Here is a 15,386-nt window from a genome sequence, read left to right as displayed (position 1 = left end):
TCGCTGACAATCACTGTTTTACAGGGTGGAGATCTGGTGCAATCATTACTACTACAGCCATTACTATTTTAATTGTGTGGTGGGGCTGGGACCAGAAACTCAGTTTCAAATTAGAACCTAATATTATATGCCAAATACCAGATACCACTGAAGAAAGAGTTTTGGTAGACGGTGCAGTACTGTATGGCATGAAATGATGGTAAATCAACTATGGCAGAACACAGGTAGAATGAATTGATTAAGGGATTCCAGATACATCTTCATTTAGACATACTGTCTGACCCATGGGTGAACATTTGAATATTTGAGGGTGAGGATGTTTTAACACCCGAGCTTTCAACAATCTTCAAAGAATTCTTTCTTCAAAAAAGTGTCCTTGGGATGAAATGAGCTCCATTAGTCTCACAAAGAACCCTTTCTTTAAAAATATAGAACCTCAGCCCTTCAGGAAGAACCATTTTAAGTGTATGACTTTGAGAAGGTGTGGTTTTAAATGTTAGCTTTTCTGAACTGTACAATACAACATACATTGCATTGTATGTTTTGTGTCTAGAGTTAGAGAAGCACTGTGACTCTGACCTCAAACTGGTGAACAATGGCTGCAAAGCCAGGTGAAGTTCTGCAGCTGTCCTCCAGCAGGTTCATACTTCGGTCGTAGTGGCCGATGTAGGTGGTAAAAACCAAGAACTCTGCTTTTCTGGACAGGAAGACATCTGCAATCCTCTGGCTCTCCTCCCTGAAAGATGGAGAAACGGAGGTGAGAGTGTGGAAGGTAGTTCTGTCTTGGTGATAGCATATGTGTACACGCGTGTGCACGTCTCACCAGTGTCGGATTCGACTCTCCAGCTCGGTGAGGATCCTGCGGTGCAGGGTGTAAACATCAGGCAGCTCATTGAGAATCTCTCGAAGCCTCTCTTCGTCCAACACAGGTTCCCCCTCATCCCCAACCGCAGCCCCCACTGCTTCCCGAAAGTCCTGGCACGGGCAAATGTGAAGGAACAGTTATTTTATATAGTTTGTGTTCAAAATTTCACTGAAGTCTACATTTCTCCCCTGTTTTAACTTGTCTGCTTCTGCGAGAGTGTAACAAGATAATGTCTGACAGCAGGAGGGACATAAGCTTAGTATCGAGGAATCTCATCATTGATAAGAACACTGGAGCAGTGGGGGTCTAGATCATGAGTTTAATCCCAACACCAGAGGGATACATCTAGGAAATGAAGTAAGACGACAGCACTCGATCCTCCCTCATTATCACTACTGAGGTGCCCTTTAGCAAGGCAGAAAAGCCCTAACTGCCCCAGGGGAGCTGCTCAGATACCAACAGTTCAGACTGTATTTGTCGTGTGCAGCTTTTAGGTGTGAATTAGTAGGATGGATGTCACTTCTGGCCCCAAAAAAAACAAGATGACAAGAGCCAAAACGCCAAACTTGAGGCTTCAAAACTGGAGTCCACAAACCAATGGGTGACGTCACGGTAGCTATGTCCATCATTTTTACAGTCTATGATTTTGCCTTGTCAGCCATGACAGCAGAGCACAAATCATGACTATGGAGTTAGGCAATGTCAAACATAATCACCTGACGTCAGCAGCTTGGTCATCATTAGGGGATGGTTAAAAATTTAAAAATCCGACCTATGTTAGAATTAATTATTGTTACATAAATACCAATAGCAGCGCTGTTTGTCCAGGAGCGTAGCAATATTTAAGTACTGACCAGTCAGGAATTGCTACCAATTTTGGACCGATTCTCAATACCTATCCCTGTGAACGAGTGTCGAGCAAATGTTCCTGAGCATTTGTGCTCAGTGGATCTACTCAGACAGACAACATAAACAGCATTTAATAAAAGTTAATTCATACCGAGCTCAAACAGCTTACTGTAGAAACGACTGTAATTCCCTACCATAGAGAACATATAGATACATTAATGAGAATGCTATTGCAAAATTGAATTTAAAAAGAATATAAATGCATCACTTACTTCCTGGAGGAGCTTGAGGGCTTTCACATGTCTGTGGACAGAGAAATAAAACACAGTCAAACAAGGATGTGAAGGGAACCTGTTTAGCTTTGATCAGCAGAGATGTTTGATAAGGGAAATTAGTTTACATGTAACTTACAATCTCTCTGTATCCACCAGCTCTTTGGCGACGTAAAAGGCTCTGGATCGGCCGTCGGGCTGTGGACAATCATATTATTTACTTGTAATAAGCCCAAGGTTAGGGAGAGCTGAAGCATTTTGGCACCAGTTCAACAAATATGGCTGGCTCCCCTCTAAACATCGCCTCTAAGGGGCAATCAAATTCTAAATAATGAGGACAGACTTGTGGTAGCCCATTAACCTCCATTAACCCACATTAAAATCCTGGCTTGTGAGGGCAATTTTGCAATTGCCCAAGGTGAAAAACAGTTCACTTTGTTTTATTTTGTACAGATTTTATTCTTCAAATAGGTCGTTATTTTTGCCATTTGGAAAAAAGTGACACAAAACAAATGAAATCAGTTAAATCAGTCCTTTGGTAAAAACAGACTGAACATAATCAATTAATTAACAAACAATACATTTCATATGATGTCTGAAATTTCACAACAGCAATCTTATATTCTGTTGTATAAATATTTATTTCCACCTCTACACTATTTCAGCACACATTTTTCAGAACTAACCTGTCTGTCATAAATGTAGTCTGCACCCCCCTCCTCCTCCTCAGAGGTGCGTCCTTGGTCTTCCTCATGCGCCGTCTCTCGCACAACATCGCCCACTGAGACAGACTGTGGAGAAGCTGCCACTGAACACACATTGTAGGCTTCTGTGTAGGCACTGGTGAGAAAGAAGGGATGCTTTGGTGAAACAGAGCATGCATACCATAAATGCATACAGGAAGTAAACAGGAGGTTATAACTACTGTGGGTCAAGCAGCAAACTCAGTTGCATAGGCTGTCTGCATGATGGACTGCAAAACTATAACTGTGTAGAAAAGTAGATGCATCTTGTGGAATAATTCAGCACAGACTCCAAGTCATACTGGTGTCTTATAAACTCCTACCTCCTCCCCCAGTCACAAGTTATGGCTCTGGTGTGGACATCACAGTTCGACGCGTCAACCACAGGGTGACTTTTTCCTCTAAGAATGTTTAATTTGAAAGAGTGCTTTAGGTGTTTTTAACCTGGACCCTACTTTCCCATGTTTTTGTGTCTAAGTGACTAATGGGAACAACAGTTTTTAAAATTGGTCCAGTATTTAAAGAAGGCTGCAGCCGGCAGCTGCAAAACAGGCCACACTCAGGCCAATATGCATCCACAATGTACGTCATCAGATTATTATTTTAAGTGTCTGACGACTTATGGAAAGGATCCCTACAGAGATATACCTTTTTGTTTAACCAGAAACAGCCACAGATCGCTATCACCACAGCCACCAGACTCCATTTAAATAAACACTAATTTGAGCATTGTAAATCATGTTTCATTATAAGTCGATAGAAACAAAATAAAACTCACAAACACTGTCTTTGTTCATTTTTCAATTGCTCTAACAATCACAAACTCTAGCATGGTGGATATTAACACTTAATTAATCCAGTTAGATGTGAAAATATCGTGGCTCTATACACACTAAAATTACTATTTATTTAAACAGAGTCTGGTGGGTTTGGTGAGTGCAATATAGGGGCATTTTCTGGTTAAACAAAGTGATCTTATTCACTAACAAAAAGGTCTGTCTCTGTAGAGATTAGTCCCATAACGTTGTCAGACACCTACAATAATAATCTGAATTTTAGTGGACGTACATTGAGAGTGCGCTACTGCCCCAACTGGTTACGCTGCAGCCGGTTTCATGGCTCAATACTGGACCAAATTAAAAAAATGTTGTCCCTATAAGTCACTTAGACATAAAACATGGGCAAATAAACTACAAGTTGAAAAATATTTAAGTTACCCTTAAAAGGAGTAGTTCAACATTTTTTTTACTTCCCCAGCAGAGTTAGATGAGAGAATAGATACTACCCTCATACTGTAAATATGAAGCTACAGCCAGCAGCCTGTTATCTTAGCCTAGTCCAAAGACTGGAAACAGGGGTAAACTGTTAGCCTGGCTCTGTTCTGAGGTAACAAAATCTTTGCATGAGAGAAATACATGTTCTTCTTTTTCAGTTTTCTTTAATTATCTTGTGAGCCCTTGGTGGGGTCCAGACCCTTAGGTTGGGAACCACTGGCAGTTTGTTTGCTCTTTGTTACCACAAATGACTCAGTGGTTTCATAATATGAACTGTCTTCTGTCCCCAAACCTTCATCCATGTGTGAATAAATCAAATGAATTTCATTTAACCATCCAAGCCATCTTTACGGTCCTTTATGATCTATGAGCTACATTGAAATATCACTACAATAAACATATTCAGTGTTAGAAGCAAATGTGAACAGATAAAACATTTCCGGTCCAGAGAAACCAATAAACTGATCCTGAAAGGCCTGCGGTGACAACTGTACCCAACCAGGGACGCATGTCGGTATTTTATGCTACGAGATTCTCTTCTGCAGGGAGCCCAAATGAATATGCTAATGGCTGCAGCTCAGTGGGGAGTGTAAGTTATGCAAATAAAAACAGGTCCTTAAGTTACAGTAGTGATGCAGTAGTCCTCTCTGTGACCAATTGCTTTGCCAATGTTCCTGCCATGTTTCACTCCAAGCACCGGTGGATTTAACCCCACTGAGATGTAAATTAGCTACGTATGAACGGCATATGTGAGCAGTTCAGCTCTCTGCATCGCACACATTAGAGCTGCATGGCCCATTACTGCTCACCGGATCAAACTTTGGAGGAGGCACCAGGGGGTGTTTCAACCACAAACTACATGCTCAGTTTCTATATTAGGCTTTTATATCACTCCCACAGAAACAGCCTCTGTCACTTCTCACAGTCCTGCTTTGTTGTATGAAAGCTCAGGGCGGAATCTATGGAGATAAATTACAGGAGGAGATAAAACATTATCCATTTTCTTTTTGCCTCAGGTTCGACAGTGAGCCTATTTGTTCCGGTGATAGTGATGGGGCCAATGATCTCCAAACTATGAGCTGCTAATATTGCCCCTTCAGGCCACTGCAAAGCTAACAGCCTCAACCACTGACTGCTGACCATCCCAATACTGCTTTGCTGTCATTACAGGCGCTACATTCACTGGAAGCTCAAAGTGCGGAAAATTAAAATCTGACTGCTGTCTTTGTTTAGTATTACACTATTAAGCTCAAGTTCTTACACAGAGGTGTGTAACTTTTGCAGTCTAGTGTTTTGTGATAGAGAGGCAACAATATAAATAAGAGCTGATAAACGAGGCGTCCAGTGTTTTTGCAAACTTCACCTGCTCTAATTTGCATTAACAGCAGTTTGGGGGAAACAAGTGTCTTTTTAGGATTTATATTAAGATTTTATATATTCAAGACCATGGCTGCATGGTATGCAAAATATGCAATACAATAATGACAAAACATGGCACCCAGGAGGAATTAAGTACAAGATAAGAAGGCACCTTTTTATGTTTACAGTAATTTTGTCTTATCTGAATGTAATAACAAAATTATTTTTGGCAGACATTAATAATTCAGCAGAGCGGACCTGGGGCAGTAAGCCCAGAGGTAAGGCTCCAACTAATCACTATTTTCATTATAGATTCAATTTATTTTCTTGGTTAATCATTTAAAGCTATAATTGGTGACTTTTATGAAAATAACTTTGTGTTATATTTGCTAAAAGTGTCACTATAATCTGAAAGTATTTTATGAGACAGATATGTACCCTCTCCTCTTTTACTGCTTCTAGTAGCATTCAAGTCTACAGCAGTGCAACAAAAACAACCAATCTCACCAGTTTCTTGCCTCAGCTACTTTCATAAACACATTTTAGTGCGGTGGTTCCCAACTTGTGGGTCATGGTCCGAAAGTGGGTTGTGGGTCCATTCTGAATGGACTGCAAGTGACTTGCGAATGTATCAACTTTGTAAAAAACACACTTTATTTTTATGTGCAGTGAATTTCCAGCACAGAGGGTTTATTTTGAAGTGCTTTTTTCTGCTGTAGAGTGATCGAATAACAAATAGCTACTTAACAGTGACAGCAAACTAGCTTGAGACATGGCCAAACACAAGTATGACACAAGCATGACGCTGAATATATTTGATTGTGTGGCCCTTGAACGAATGACTAAGGAGATATTTGGACCCCGTGGGTGAACCAGTTGGGAACCACTGTTTAAGTGTACTGTTTAGCTGTAAAATGAGAATGAGTTTGAAAATGAGTTTGAGACCCGGCTGCCATGTTGGAAACAGCTGACTTAAACACCAAGCACTGCCCACCGGCCGGATGACTTTTCTCATTTTACAGCGCAACATTACAGTAAAATATGTTTCTGAAAACATTTAAGGTGAGAGATAGGCACTGCAGTAACAGAATCTTGATTCATATTTGATCAGTGCTGCCTAGTTTGATAGTTTGACTGAAGTTCATGAGCCATGATTGAAATGATTGACTGCTGCTTTAGAGGCTCCTCTGCTCTGACTGGTTGTTTTTATTCACGTGCAAGTCTATTATAAGCAATATAAGGAGGCAGAGTGACATGATTTTTTTGTACAGATCATCTGTCTCATGTACTGCTGTGTGAATATAGTGATAGTTTCAGCAACTATAACAAAAAGTTATTCTTAATCATTTGGTCTATAAAATATCTGAAATGAGTGAAAAAAAATCATCACAATTTCCTTTAGCATAATCAAATTGCTTGATTAGAATGATAATATAGAACACAGAAAAGCCAACCATCTTCCCAATGGAGAAACGAGTGCTTGAAAGTGAAATTATTAATCAGTCTTCATAATGTTGCCAATTATTTTCCTGTCGATCACTTAATTGTTTCAGCTCTACTCATACACACATTTACACAATGCCTTAAGTAAAAGTGAACACAAACTCCTACTCTCTAATTAAATGGTTTCAAGTAGTCAAAACCTTTTACAAACTACAAACAAATATCTAAAATCTGGATACTGCCAGTTCAAATATGTTCATTGTGAACCCAGCAGGTCTGCGCAGGCTGATATTTACCTGTTTATATGTAAAAGAACATGCAAATTACACTGTACAGTAATATCACTTAAGTATGATTTACACTAAATACGCTAAATTAAAAAAAATCACATACTCTTCTAATAATGGAATAAAATAAGATATAAATTAACATGCACATGCAAAAAACATGCCAAAACACTTCTCTAACTTAAAAACAGAAGAGGATAGATTTACCGTAAAACTTCAATTAAAAGCCTAGACTCAGTTAAACACCCAGTCTCTTTTACTAGCCTGGTGTGGCTACACATTTTGACGGATAAATACCTGTCTCAATTAGATCCAAGTTGTGAATATTGTTTTAACAGGATTCATAATTGATATATTATCTGAAGCCTAATTTTTAAACAATTAATATTGATACTGGTTTAAACAAACAATTTGACCGTATTTCCCGACCTTTGCTGAGCAACAATTTTATGTGAAAGGAATTAAAGGCCTGTCCCAAATATAGGCCTGATGATTTCAGTGATTTAAGCAAATAATAGCCTGGGCTATAACTGAAGTTTTACAGTACATATTTTTATCTATGTGTACTACGTCTGTTTAAATACAAAAGAGTGAACATCAATATCAAATTTCTGTCCTCACAGTATTTTAGAGCCTCTATTGTACAGATTTTTTTGCACACACAACTGTGATGGTAAACATGATGAGAGGGAAGCACTGCAGTGAACAACTGCTGACTACAGAACATACTGAGATCTTATCTCGGCCTGTTGTTCCTGACTAGCTGGAGAAGAGCGATGACTCCAAAATGCTCTGACTATTAATCATCCTGAGCGGCCTGTATGATATGGGCACAGCTAACAGGAATGCAGGGGGGGATGGGTTAATGTCAGCGCAGCATGGCTGATCATACCAACAAATAACACCAAAGCAGGGAGGTGAGAGGATCTACCTGCAGCATCAACACAGGGGATGTTTTTTACATCCTTAAAAAGATGATTTATGAATGAAACCAGCTTGTTTTCACTTAAATCTGAAGAGACCACCTCCAACACCACCTCAAGCATTTCCTCCTCTACTACTTAACATGCCCCAACAACACACAGACACATCAAGAGAGAAGCTACTGCACTGTCCTCCCTACAACTGATCACCACTTCCATGTCTGTGCGATCGCAGCGTCAGGGGACTCAACATAATAAATAGTTATAAATCCTGCTCCCCGGGGGCATAGTTAAACCCACACAGTGGCCAAGCAGTAATAAAAAAGACTTGTGCTCGGTGTAAAAGATGGCAACGATCACGAATATCATGTCCAGCTGCATCAATCTACATGAACACACATCCTGGACACAGATAAAAAGTTTTAGGGGCATGGCTCCACACAGAGCCAGTCCATTACTGTGGTGCAAACTGAAATATCTCAACACCTACTGGATGGATTGCCATGACATTTTGTACAGACGTCCATGTGCCCCAGAGGATGAATCCCAATGACTTTGGTGATTCTTAGACTTTTTCTCTGGCACCATCATCAGAACAAAATTTCATATTGTCCACTCCTTTGATTTACAACCAAACAGCTGCAAATGTTAGCATGTTAACATGCTAAACTATGATGAATATGATAAACAGTAAAACTGCTTATTACCCAGCAGGGGTTATTCCCATGTTCTCCAGCTCTATATATGTAATGGGACCCTGAGAAAGATGTTCCCAAGATCTGTATTCACTTAATATGACATGGGTTAGGTTAGCAAGAAATAATATTTTGACTAGTGAAAACTGAGTTGTAGATATCATTGAGTATAACTGCAACTACTCAAAGAAACATTATGGATACGTCGACTTGGAATTGTAACACCTGATGCTGCGTTTAAATGCAACTTGTGAGCTTGTAGACACAACCTGGGAAGCCATGTACATGACATGCTCGGTATTCAAGTGGTTGAGTCATGAGAGCACGGCTACTAGGCAATGGTAGCATCGTTACTGTCGACGTCTAGAAGCCACCAAGGCTAACAAATTAGCAAGCTAACGAGTGAGTCACATAATGCAAATAATGCAAAGGCAAAGTGTCAGAGGAAAAAGATGAGGCCACTGGGAATATCAACATTTTCCTCAGACATATTATAAGTTATTAAGAACAACGCTACATGGCTGAAATTACAATATATTAACCTAGAGTCTGTCAAAAAATTAGAGTCCATGGGCTGCACCATTTCTGAAAAGGTCAGCAAACACGTCACAACTCGTGAACTTGGAGCTTTCACAAAATTTCCACTTATGAGGTTGTAAATACCACATGAAGAGGATGTTTAAATGGACTCTTCTCGTGATCACAGTAAACACGACCCTATTTGCATGCACTATGATAATTATATTACAAATATCTTCAATTAAGTTTGAATAGAAGTCAATTGTAAAAGTTAATTGGTTGTAATTACATTATAGGTATCTACAATTAACATATTCACTAGTAATAAATCAATTGTTGATAACAAGAATCAACATTTTGACTACTGAGAAATGAACGGTTGATATCTTTGATTAGAATTGCTACTAGTAAAAACTGCATTTTGGATTCGTTGACTTGAGAGAAAGCAATTGTTGATATCTACAGTTGCTATTACCACTACTGATTAAATGTTAAAAGGGCTCGATGTAAGGTTAGGGGACTATAATTATGGCACTGAGAGCCATAAAATTGCACAGGCTCAGGTCTTAGTCTAGATAATAGTAACTTGTCTGTATAAAGAACAACTCCCCGACACATTTGAACTGTAAAGACAGGAGAAAAAAAAACAGATGAAAAAGGAGAAAAATAATTTTATATATATATATATATATATATATAAAAAAAATAGGGTTCAGAAATCAGTAGCAGTCTAGTGACTATCGCTATTCCCAAACAGGTTACCATTAGAAAAGAAGTCTAGGAATAGTATTAACAACAGTTCATCTACTATCTCTCCACCCAATTTAAGGTCGGAAAAAAAAGATTTGGAAACCTCTATACACATTGTTATTCATAAATTTTAACTTATTTCTCAGTCTATTATGTCTTGACATTAATGCGTGAGAGCAAACCAAAGCTATCTTAGAACTACAAAGTGACCTGAAAGTGGCATTAGGTGAGAGACATATGCAACTGGTCAAAGGTCAACCAGAACACAAAGGGGTAATGTGCGTTAACAGAATATTGAACTTTGAAACATAGGACCCAGGGGACAGAGATATGTTCCTGAACAGCAGGTTTGCATGTAGTTCAAGTACAACCTCACATGGCTGTGGACACTTGTCGTCTCATTTACGTACCTTTCCGTTTCCTGTTCAGGTGACTGAGTTTTACTCTTGAACCCAGGGAGGCTGCTCATGTCGACGTAACCATCAGTCTCATTGGCAGAGGACAGTACCCGACTGGGACGGTCAAAGAAGTCTGTATACGGCGGCTGTCGGACGGGCCTCCGCTGTGGGACCTGAAGGTTCTCGTAATCCGAGCTGATGGCGGGAACATTCTCATAGTCTGAGGTATCTGTGTTGGGGAAGGAGATGGAGCGAGGCTTGGTCAGGGGAAGGGGTGTGAAAGGCACGCGGGAGCGGTCTTCAAAAGACTCCACCCGGACGACGCTGCGATTGAGAAAGGCCACAGAGCTCCCTTTTCTTTTGCTTTCCTGGTAGAGCAAGAAGGTGGGGGTCGGCTCGGATGGAACAGGTTTACAAGTGGAGCGTGAGTTGAGGTGTGGAGAGCTACTGATGCTGCGTCTATCTAGATCCAGTAGTCTGTTGGGCGCGTGGTGGTTGGACTCTGGTGAGGGCTTGAACAAGGACGGATTAACATCCACTACAGGTTTGCTCTCTGTTTTCCGCCTAAATTTAAGCATCAGGAAACGCTTAATGGAGGATTTCTTTTTCCTGTTTTTCTCCGATGAGTCTCCTTCGATGAGGAGTGAGGGGGAACTCTTTGTGATGGGCCTCTTGGTGATGTAGGCCAGCTCAAAGGGAGGAGGGATGTCCACTACAGATGTCGGAGTGGACATTCCGCTGGACGACAGAGGCGAGCACCGTGAGAAGCTTCCAGATGAACAAATGGCACCTCCCTGTCTTGGGGATCCTTCCCTGTAGCTGTAGACACCCAGAGGCTTGTCCTGTCCCTCCATGGAGAGGGAGCGGGGATACAGGGACAGATAGTGGGGTTTGCTGTAGCTCTTGGGCCGCATTGAGCTCAACATGGGGCTGCTGCTCAGCGCAGGTTGTCCAAACCCACTCATGTAGGGCCTCTGAACAAACTTCCCTCCCATCTCAGCCACATTATTATTATTGCGGTGTGACAGTGAGTGGGAGCGCATGTCTGTTGTCCTCTTATGGAAGGGAAAAACATTTTCGCCCTCTGAGCTGTGCCCTGGTTCCTCGTACACATGTTCATCACTGATGTCCTGCTCTGTGTCAGTTGTGTCATCCAGAAACGGCACTATGTGACCCTCTAGGTCTTCCTCAAAGACAGAGTCACTCGGGGAAATCAGCTGGCTTTCAGAGAGAGAAGATGTCAGCGAGGTGTCAGTGTCCGTCGGCACTGAGATGGACACTAACCTGAATCTCGGTTGACAGTCCACATGATCGAGCAAGGCCTCTGCTGTCAGAACTTTAGGTTCTACGGTCCTTTTCTGAGAGGTTCTCACCTTGTTTTCATCACTGTTGTAGCTACAGTACTGAAGACTCTTACTAACATCCACATAATCCTCAGAGGACACACACTCTGTTTGTCCATTTTCTGCTGTTCCCTCATATTTCCCAGCTGATGCTCCACTGCGATTCACAGATGTAAGTGGACTGGGTGGTAGTCCGTGAGCTTTGTTATTCCTTAGCATCATCTCTCTGTTAATAATGTCCTCTGAAGAGATGTAATAAGGCTCGTGAGTTGGATCATCGTCTTCCTCAGTTGTGTCACAGACATGTTTTTTCTCTTCAGGGATCAAGTCATAAAAGTTCTGCAGGTTTTCGCCCTTTTCCTTCATTTTATGGCCACATCTAAACTTCAGGATGTTACAAGTGATGCCAAAATCAGGAGCAGGCTCCTCTTCTTTCTCCCCTACATCTGTTAGTAAAACCTGTGTATCAGTGTCCTTCATGTTTTCATTGCTCAAGAGACCAGGCTCATCTGTGAGAGACTCCGTTAAATCATCTGCTGTACAGTCACCTGCTTCATCCTCCTTAATCTGGAGCTGCCTCTCCCTCATGTCTCCACTTTTAGAGGAATAGCAGCCTGCCTCTTCATCAATGCTATTAACAGAAATGTTCCCCACTGAGATGCCATCTGTGTCAGCCAGCGCCTCGCCTGCGTCGCAACCTTCGGCATCCATGTCCTCCGTCACATCTGTGTCAACCATCTCCACCACATCCTCCGAGTCAGCTGTAAGTCCAGCATCACTAACCCAAAGTGTTTCCAGGGAGTCTACCTCCTCTGTTAGAGCGCTGTCAGTTAACCTCCAGTCCTCATCCATCTTCTGAATCACGTCTTCTTCCTCTTCCTTTTCCTCCTCTCCATCCTCCGCCCCCGGAACATCTTTTTGTGGTGATTTGAGGATGTAGGCGTTGAAATCTTTCTCCGTTGCCAACCTGTCTGCAGCCACTTTGTCTAAACCGTTCTCTGTCTCGTGCTCCTCGTCAACCTCGCCATCTGAAGTTAGCAGGCTTCCACTGATGCATCCTCCCTGGTTGCCATTAAGCTGTGGTGTGACTTTAGGTTTTGGGGCTATAGAAGGTTTGGGACCCCTGGCTGTAGACATGAGAGGGGAGGGCAGCCTCAGGCTGGCGTGACAAACAAATCTTGGCTTTGGAGCAACAGAAGGCTTGGTGCAGTCTGAAAGAACAACAGGAAAAGGAAACTGTAAGATTACGCGCTTTAAAATAGCATACAGGTCATTTGTATTGTGTCCCTGTGACCTAGAACTGCTCACTGACTTCACACATTATAAAAACATAAGTGTGCATGTAAACGCCACATTTAGATGATTATTTTTTTTAAACAATTTTCCTCACAAACTGCACATAGTATTTATCAAAGACCTACCTACTAAGCGTAGGTCAGCTGGAAGATTTCCTCAAACTTTCCAGACAGAGCTACTCAAACTTAAAATTTGGTTATCAAAAGACATAATAATGGACTTAAATGAGTAATTCTACATCCTTTGAGAAAGAACACCAAAAATCTAAGGGATTTCCCTGACTCACTTCCTGTGATTCAAGTGAGAGAAACCCCTCTCAGGCTGCATTTACTGCTTTGAGAAAAAGACTTTACTGTATATACAGTGACAAAAGGGCAACACCTGTAGCCTAATTCATGCAAGGGCGTAGATTTCACGAATTAAACGGGGTTTGGGAAAATTTGGAGTATCAAACACTTAATTTTCTGCATTCTGGTAAATTGTTATGCGCTGATTTGTGCCTTTTTTGCATCTTTAAGTTTGTCAAAGTAAAAGTGCTGATCCTTTGCTACTTTAAGTGAAAGACCTGAGCTAAGGAAATAAGGCATAATATTTGAGTATCTACTCCCAAAACTAGAAAACATATTTTAAGTTTTGTTTTGTTGTGTTGTTTAGATCTGTGTATGACTGCAATGTTTATTTGAGTTTTTACACCAAATGAGCTCTATTGGAGCTAAATCACGTTAAAAGCTCCTTTTTTCTGTCAGAAAGGTATAAAGTGAATGATTGACCAACATCACACTGCCCTAACATTGCGTTAAACACACTTTGGTTTGTTAACACATCCTGTTGCTACCGCTGGATTCACCATCTATTCACAGGAATGTACAAAAAAGTAAAATATAGGAAAACACACAACTAAATGCTCATTACTCAAGTGCTCACAATATATTAAATACCGAGAACACAGTGGATAACAGGCTTTGGTTCAAACCCCCTTGTCCTTTCAAGTAAAAATCTCACCTGTGTTCATTTTTGCGAAGCGACCGTCTCCAACATCTCGTCCACGGGAGCAGCTTCGGTTCACAAAATGTTGAATAACGTGTAAAAACGGAGCGGAACTCAGATGAAGTGTGCAAACACACAGAGAGAGGGACTGAGTGACTGAGTGACTGAACAGCAGCTCTGTCTAACCTTCCTCTGAGAGGGAAAACGCTGCTCAGCTGATCGTTTGTGCGTCCTACAGCGCGCAGGACGCGACTGGAAACCAAATGGAGAAAAAAAACCCCAGCTCGATCCGCTCAGCATTACACCACAGAGACCAGGATCTGAGGTACAGCAGCAGCAGGGCCAGCCAAGTGTTGAAAATGTTGACATCAGCCTACAGCTGAAGGCTGATTAGTATTTTAATATGCAGCAAAAGGGAAATGTTAAAGCTGCAGAGGATGTGAGGTGGATGTTGTGACAGTGGTAAAGTGAGTTAAAGGACCGACTTTACCCCAAATGTATGAAAAAAACATGTCAATAAGAACTTTTCCAGATCACACACCAGACTGCATAGAATAATATAAATGATGCTACCACTTATGTATTAAGTCTTTAATTTGTCTGCTTGTCTGTGAATTTCTGTGTGTATCCACTGGATACACCTCATTTCGTTGTACAGCTGTGCAATGACAATAAAAGCATTGAGTGATTAATTCTAACTCATTTTAACTTTATTATTTGTAGATGAATTGTTTACTAATGCTTTATAGGTTGGTCTTTAATAGAAACAGCTTTCGGGTTGCCAGGTTGTTGAAAGTGTGTTTGACCAACATTTACGACAACAGACTTGATGGACTGAAAATAATTTCATAATGACTTAATGATGCTTTTATTAATGAATTACCAACATTTACTACAGCATTGTTACCAAATAGAAAGGGTAAATACAGACTAAAGGGTTTTCACAACCTGGCAACCCAGAAGTTTTTCTTATTAACGGATTATGACTGATAAATAAAGCATCAGTAAATTATTTGTTAGACTCACAAGTCAGTCTTTAGACGCTTTGCTTAACTAAAGACTGATGACTTTCTCCCTGATTTTGTGTTTAGATGGGCGGATACAATTTCAGAGTTTAAAAAAACTCCCTACGTTGCAGAACCAATAGTAAATCTGCAGGGCGGTCCTTCGGTGGCTCGCTGAATTCTTGTGCTTGTAAACATAGTCCCACTAGAAACACCTGTAGCGGTACAAAATGGCTCAGCGTGCTCGCAGAAAATGCCGTCAAAGTTCAGTGGATGTTTGTCACGTTTGCAGCGACACATTCTCGCCAACTAAAAGAAACAAACATAATCTTTTACAAGGGAATCGCCTTGTTGTTTACAAATACTTCCGGGTAGAAAA

General features: G+C 41.0%; 1 protein-coding gene across 3 annotated transcripts in view; it reads right to left on the bottom strand.

Moving 5' to 3' along the window:
- LOC126386666 (FYVE, RhoGEF and PH domain-containing protein 5-like) overlaps positions 1-14,226 on the bottom strand; it is a 31,071-nt gene extending 16,845 nt beyond the window's left edge. For all 3 annotated transcript variants that reach the window (XM_050039153.1, XM_050039156.1, XM_050039155.1), the window contains exons 1-7: positions 14,019-14,226; positions 10,390-12,931; positions 2,673-2,826; positions 2,126-2,184; positions 1,987-2,017; positions 824-975; positions 580-736 (exon numbers count right to left, since the gene is read on the bottom strand). In XM_050039153.1, the coding sequence (XP_049895110.1) occupies positions 580-736; positions 824-975; positions 1,987-2,017; positions 2,126-2,184; positions 2,673-2,826; positions 10,390-12,931; positions 14,019-14,028 (3,105 nt within the window). In that variant the 5' untranslated portion in view covers positions 14,029-14,226. The remainder of the gene's footprint in view (positions 1-579; positions 737-823; positions 976-1,986; positions 2,018-2,125; positions 2,185-2,672; positions 2,827-10,389; positions 12,932-14,018) is intronic.
- Between the last annotated feature and the right edge of the window lie 1,160 nt (positions 14,227-15,386).

This window comes from Epinephelus moara, chromosome 24 (assembly GCF_006386435.1).
Source record: "Epinephelus moara isolate mb chromosome 24, YSFRI_EMoa_1.0, whole genome shotgun sequence".
NCBI classification, from domain to species: domain Eukaryota; kingdom Metazoa; phylum Chordata; class Actinopteri; order Perciformes; family Serranidae; genus Epinephelus; species Epinephelus moara.
Note: the sequence above shows the minus strand (reverse complement) of the source record. Positions and strands in the feature narration are given on the sequence as shown.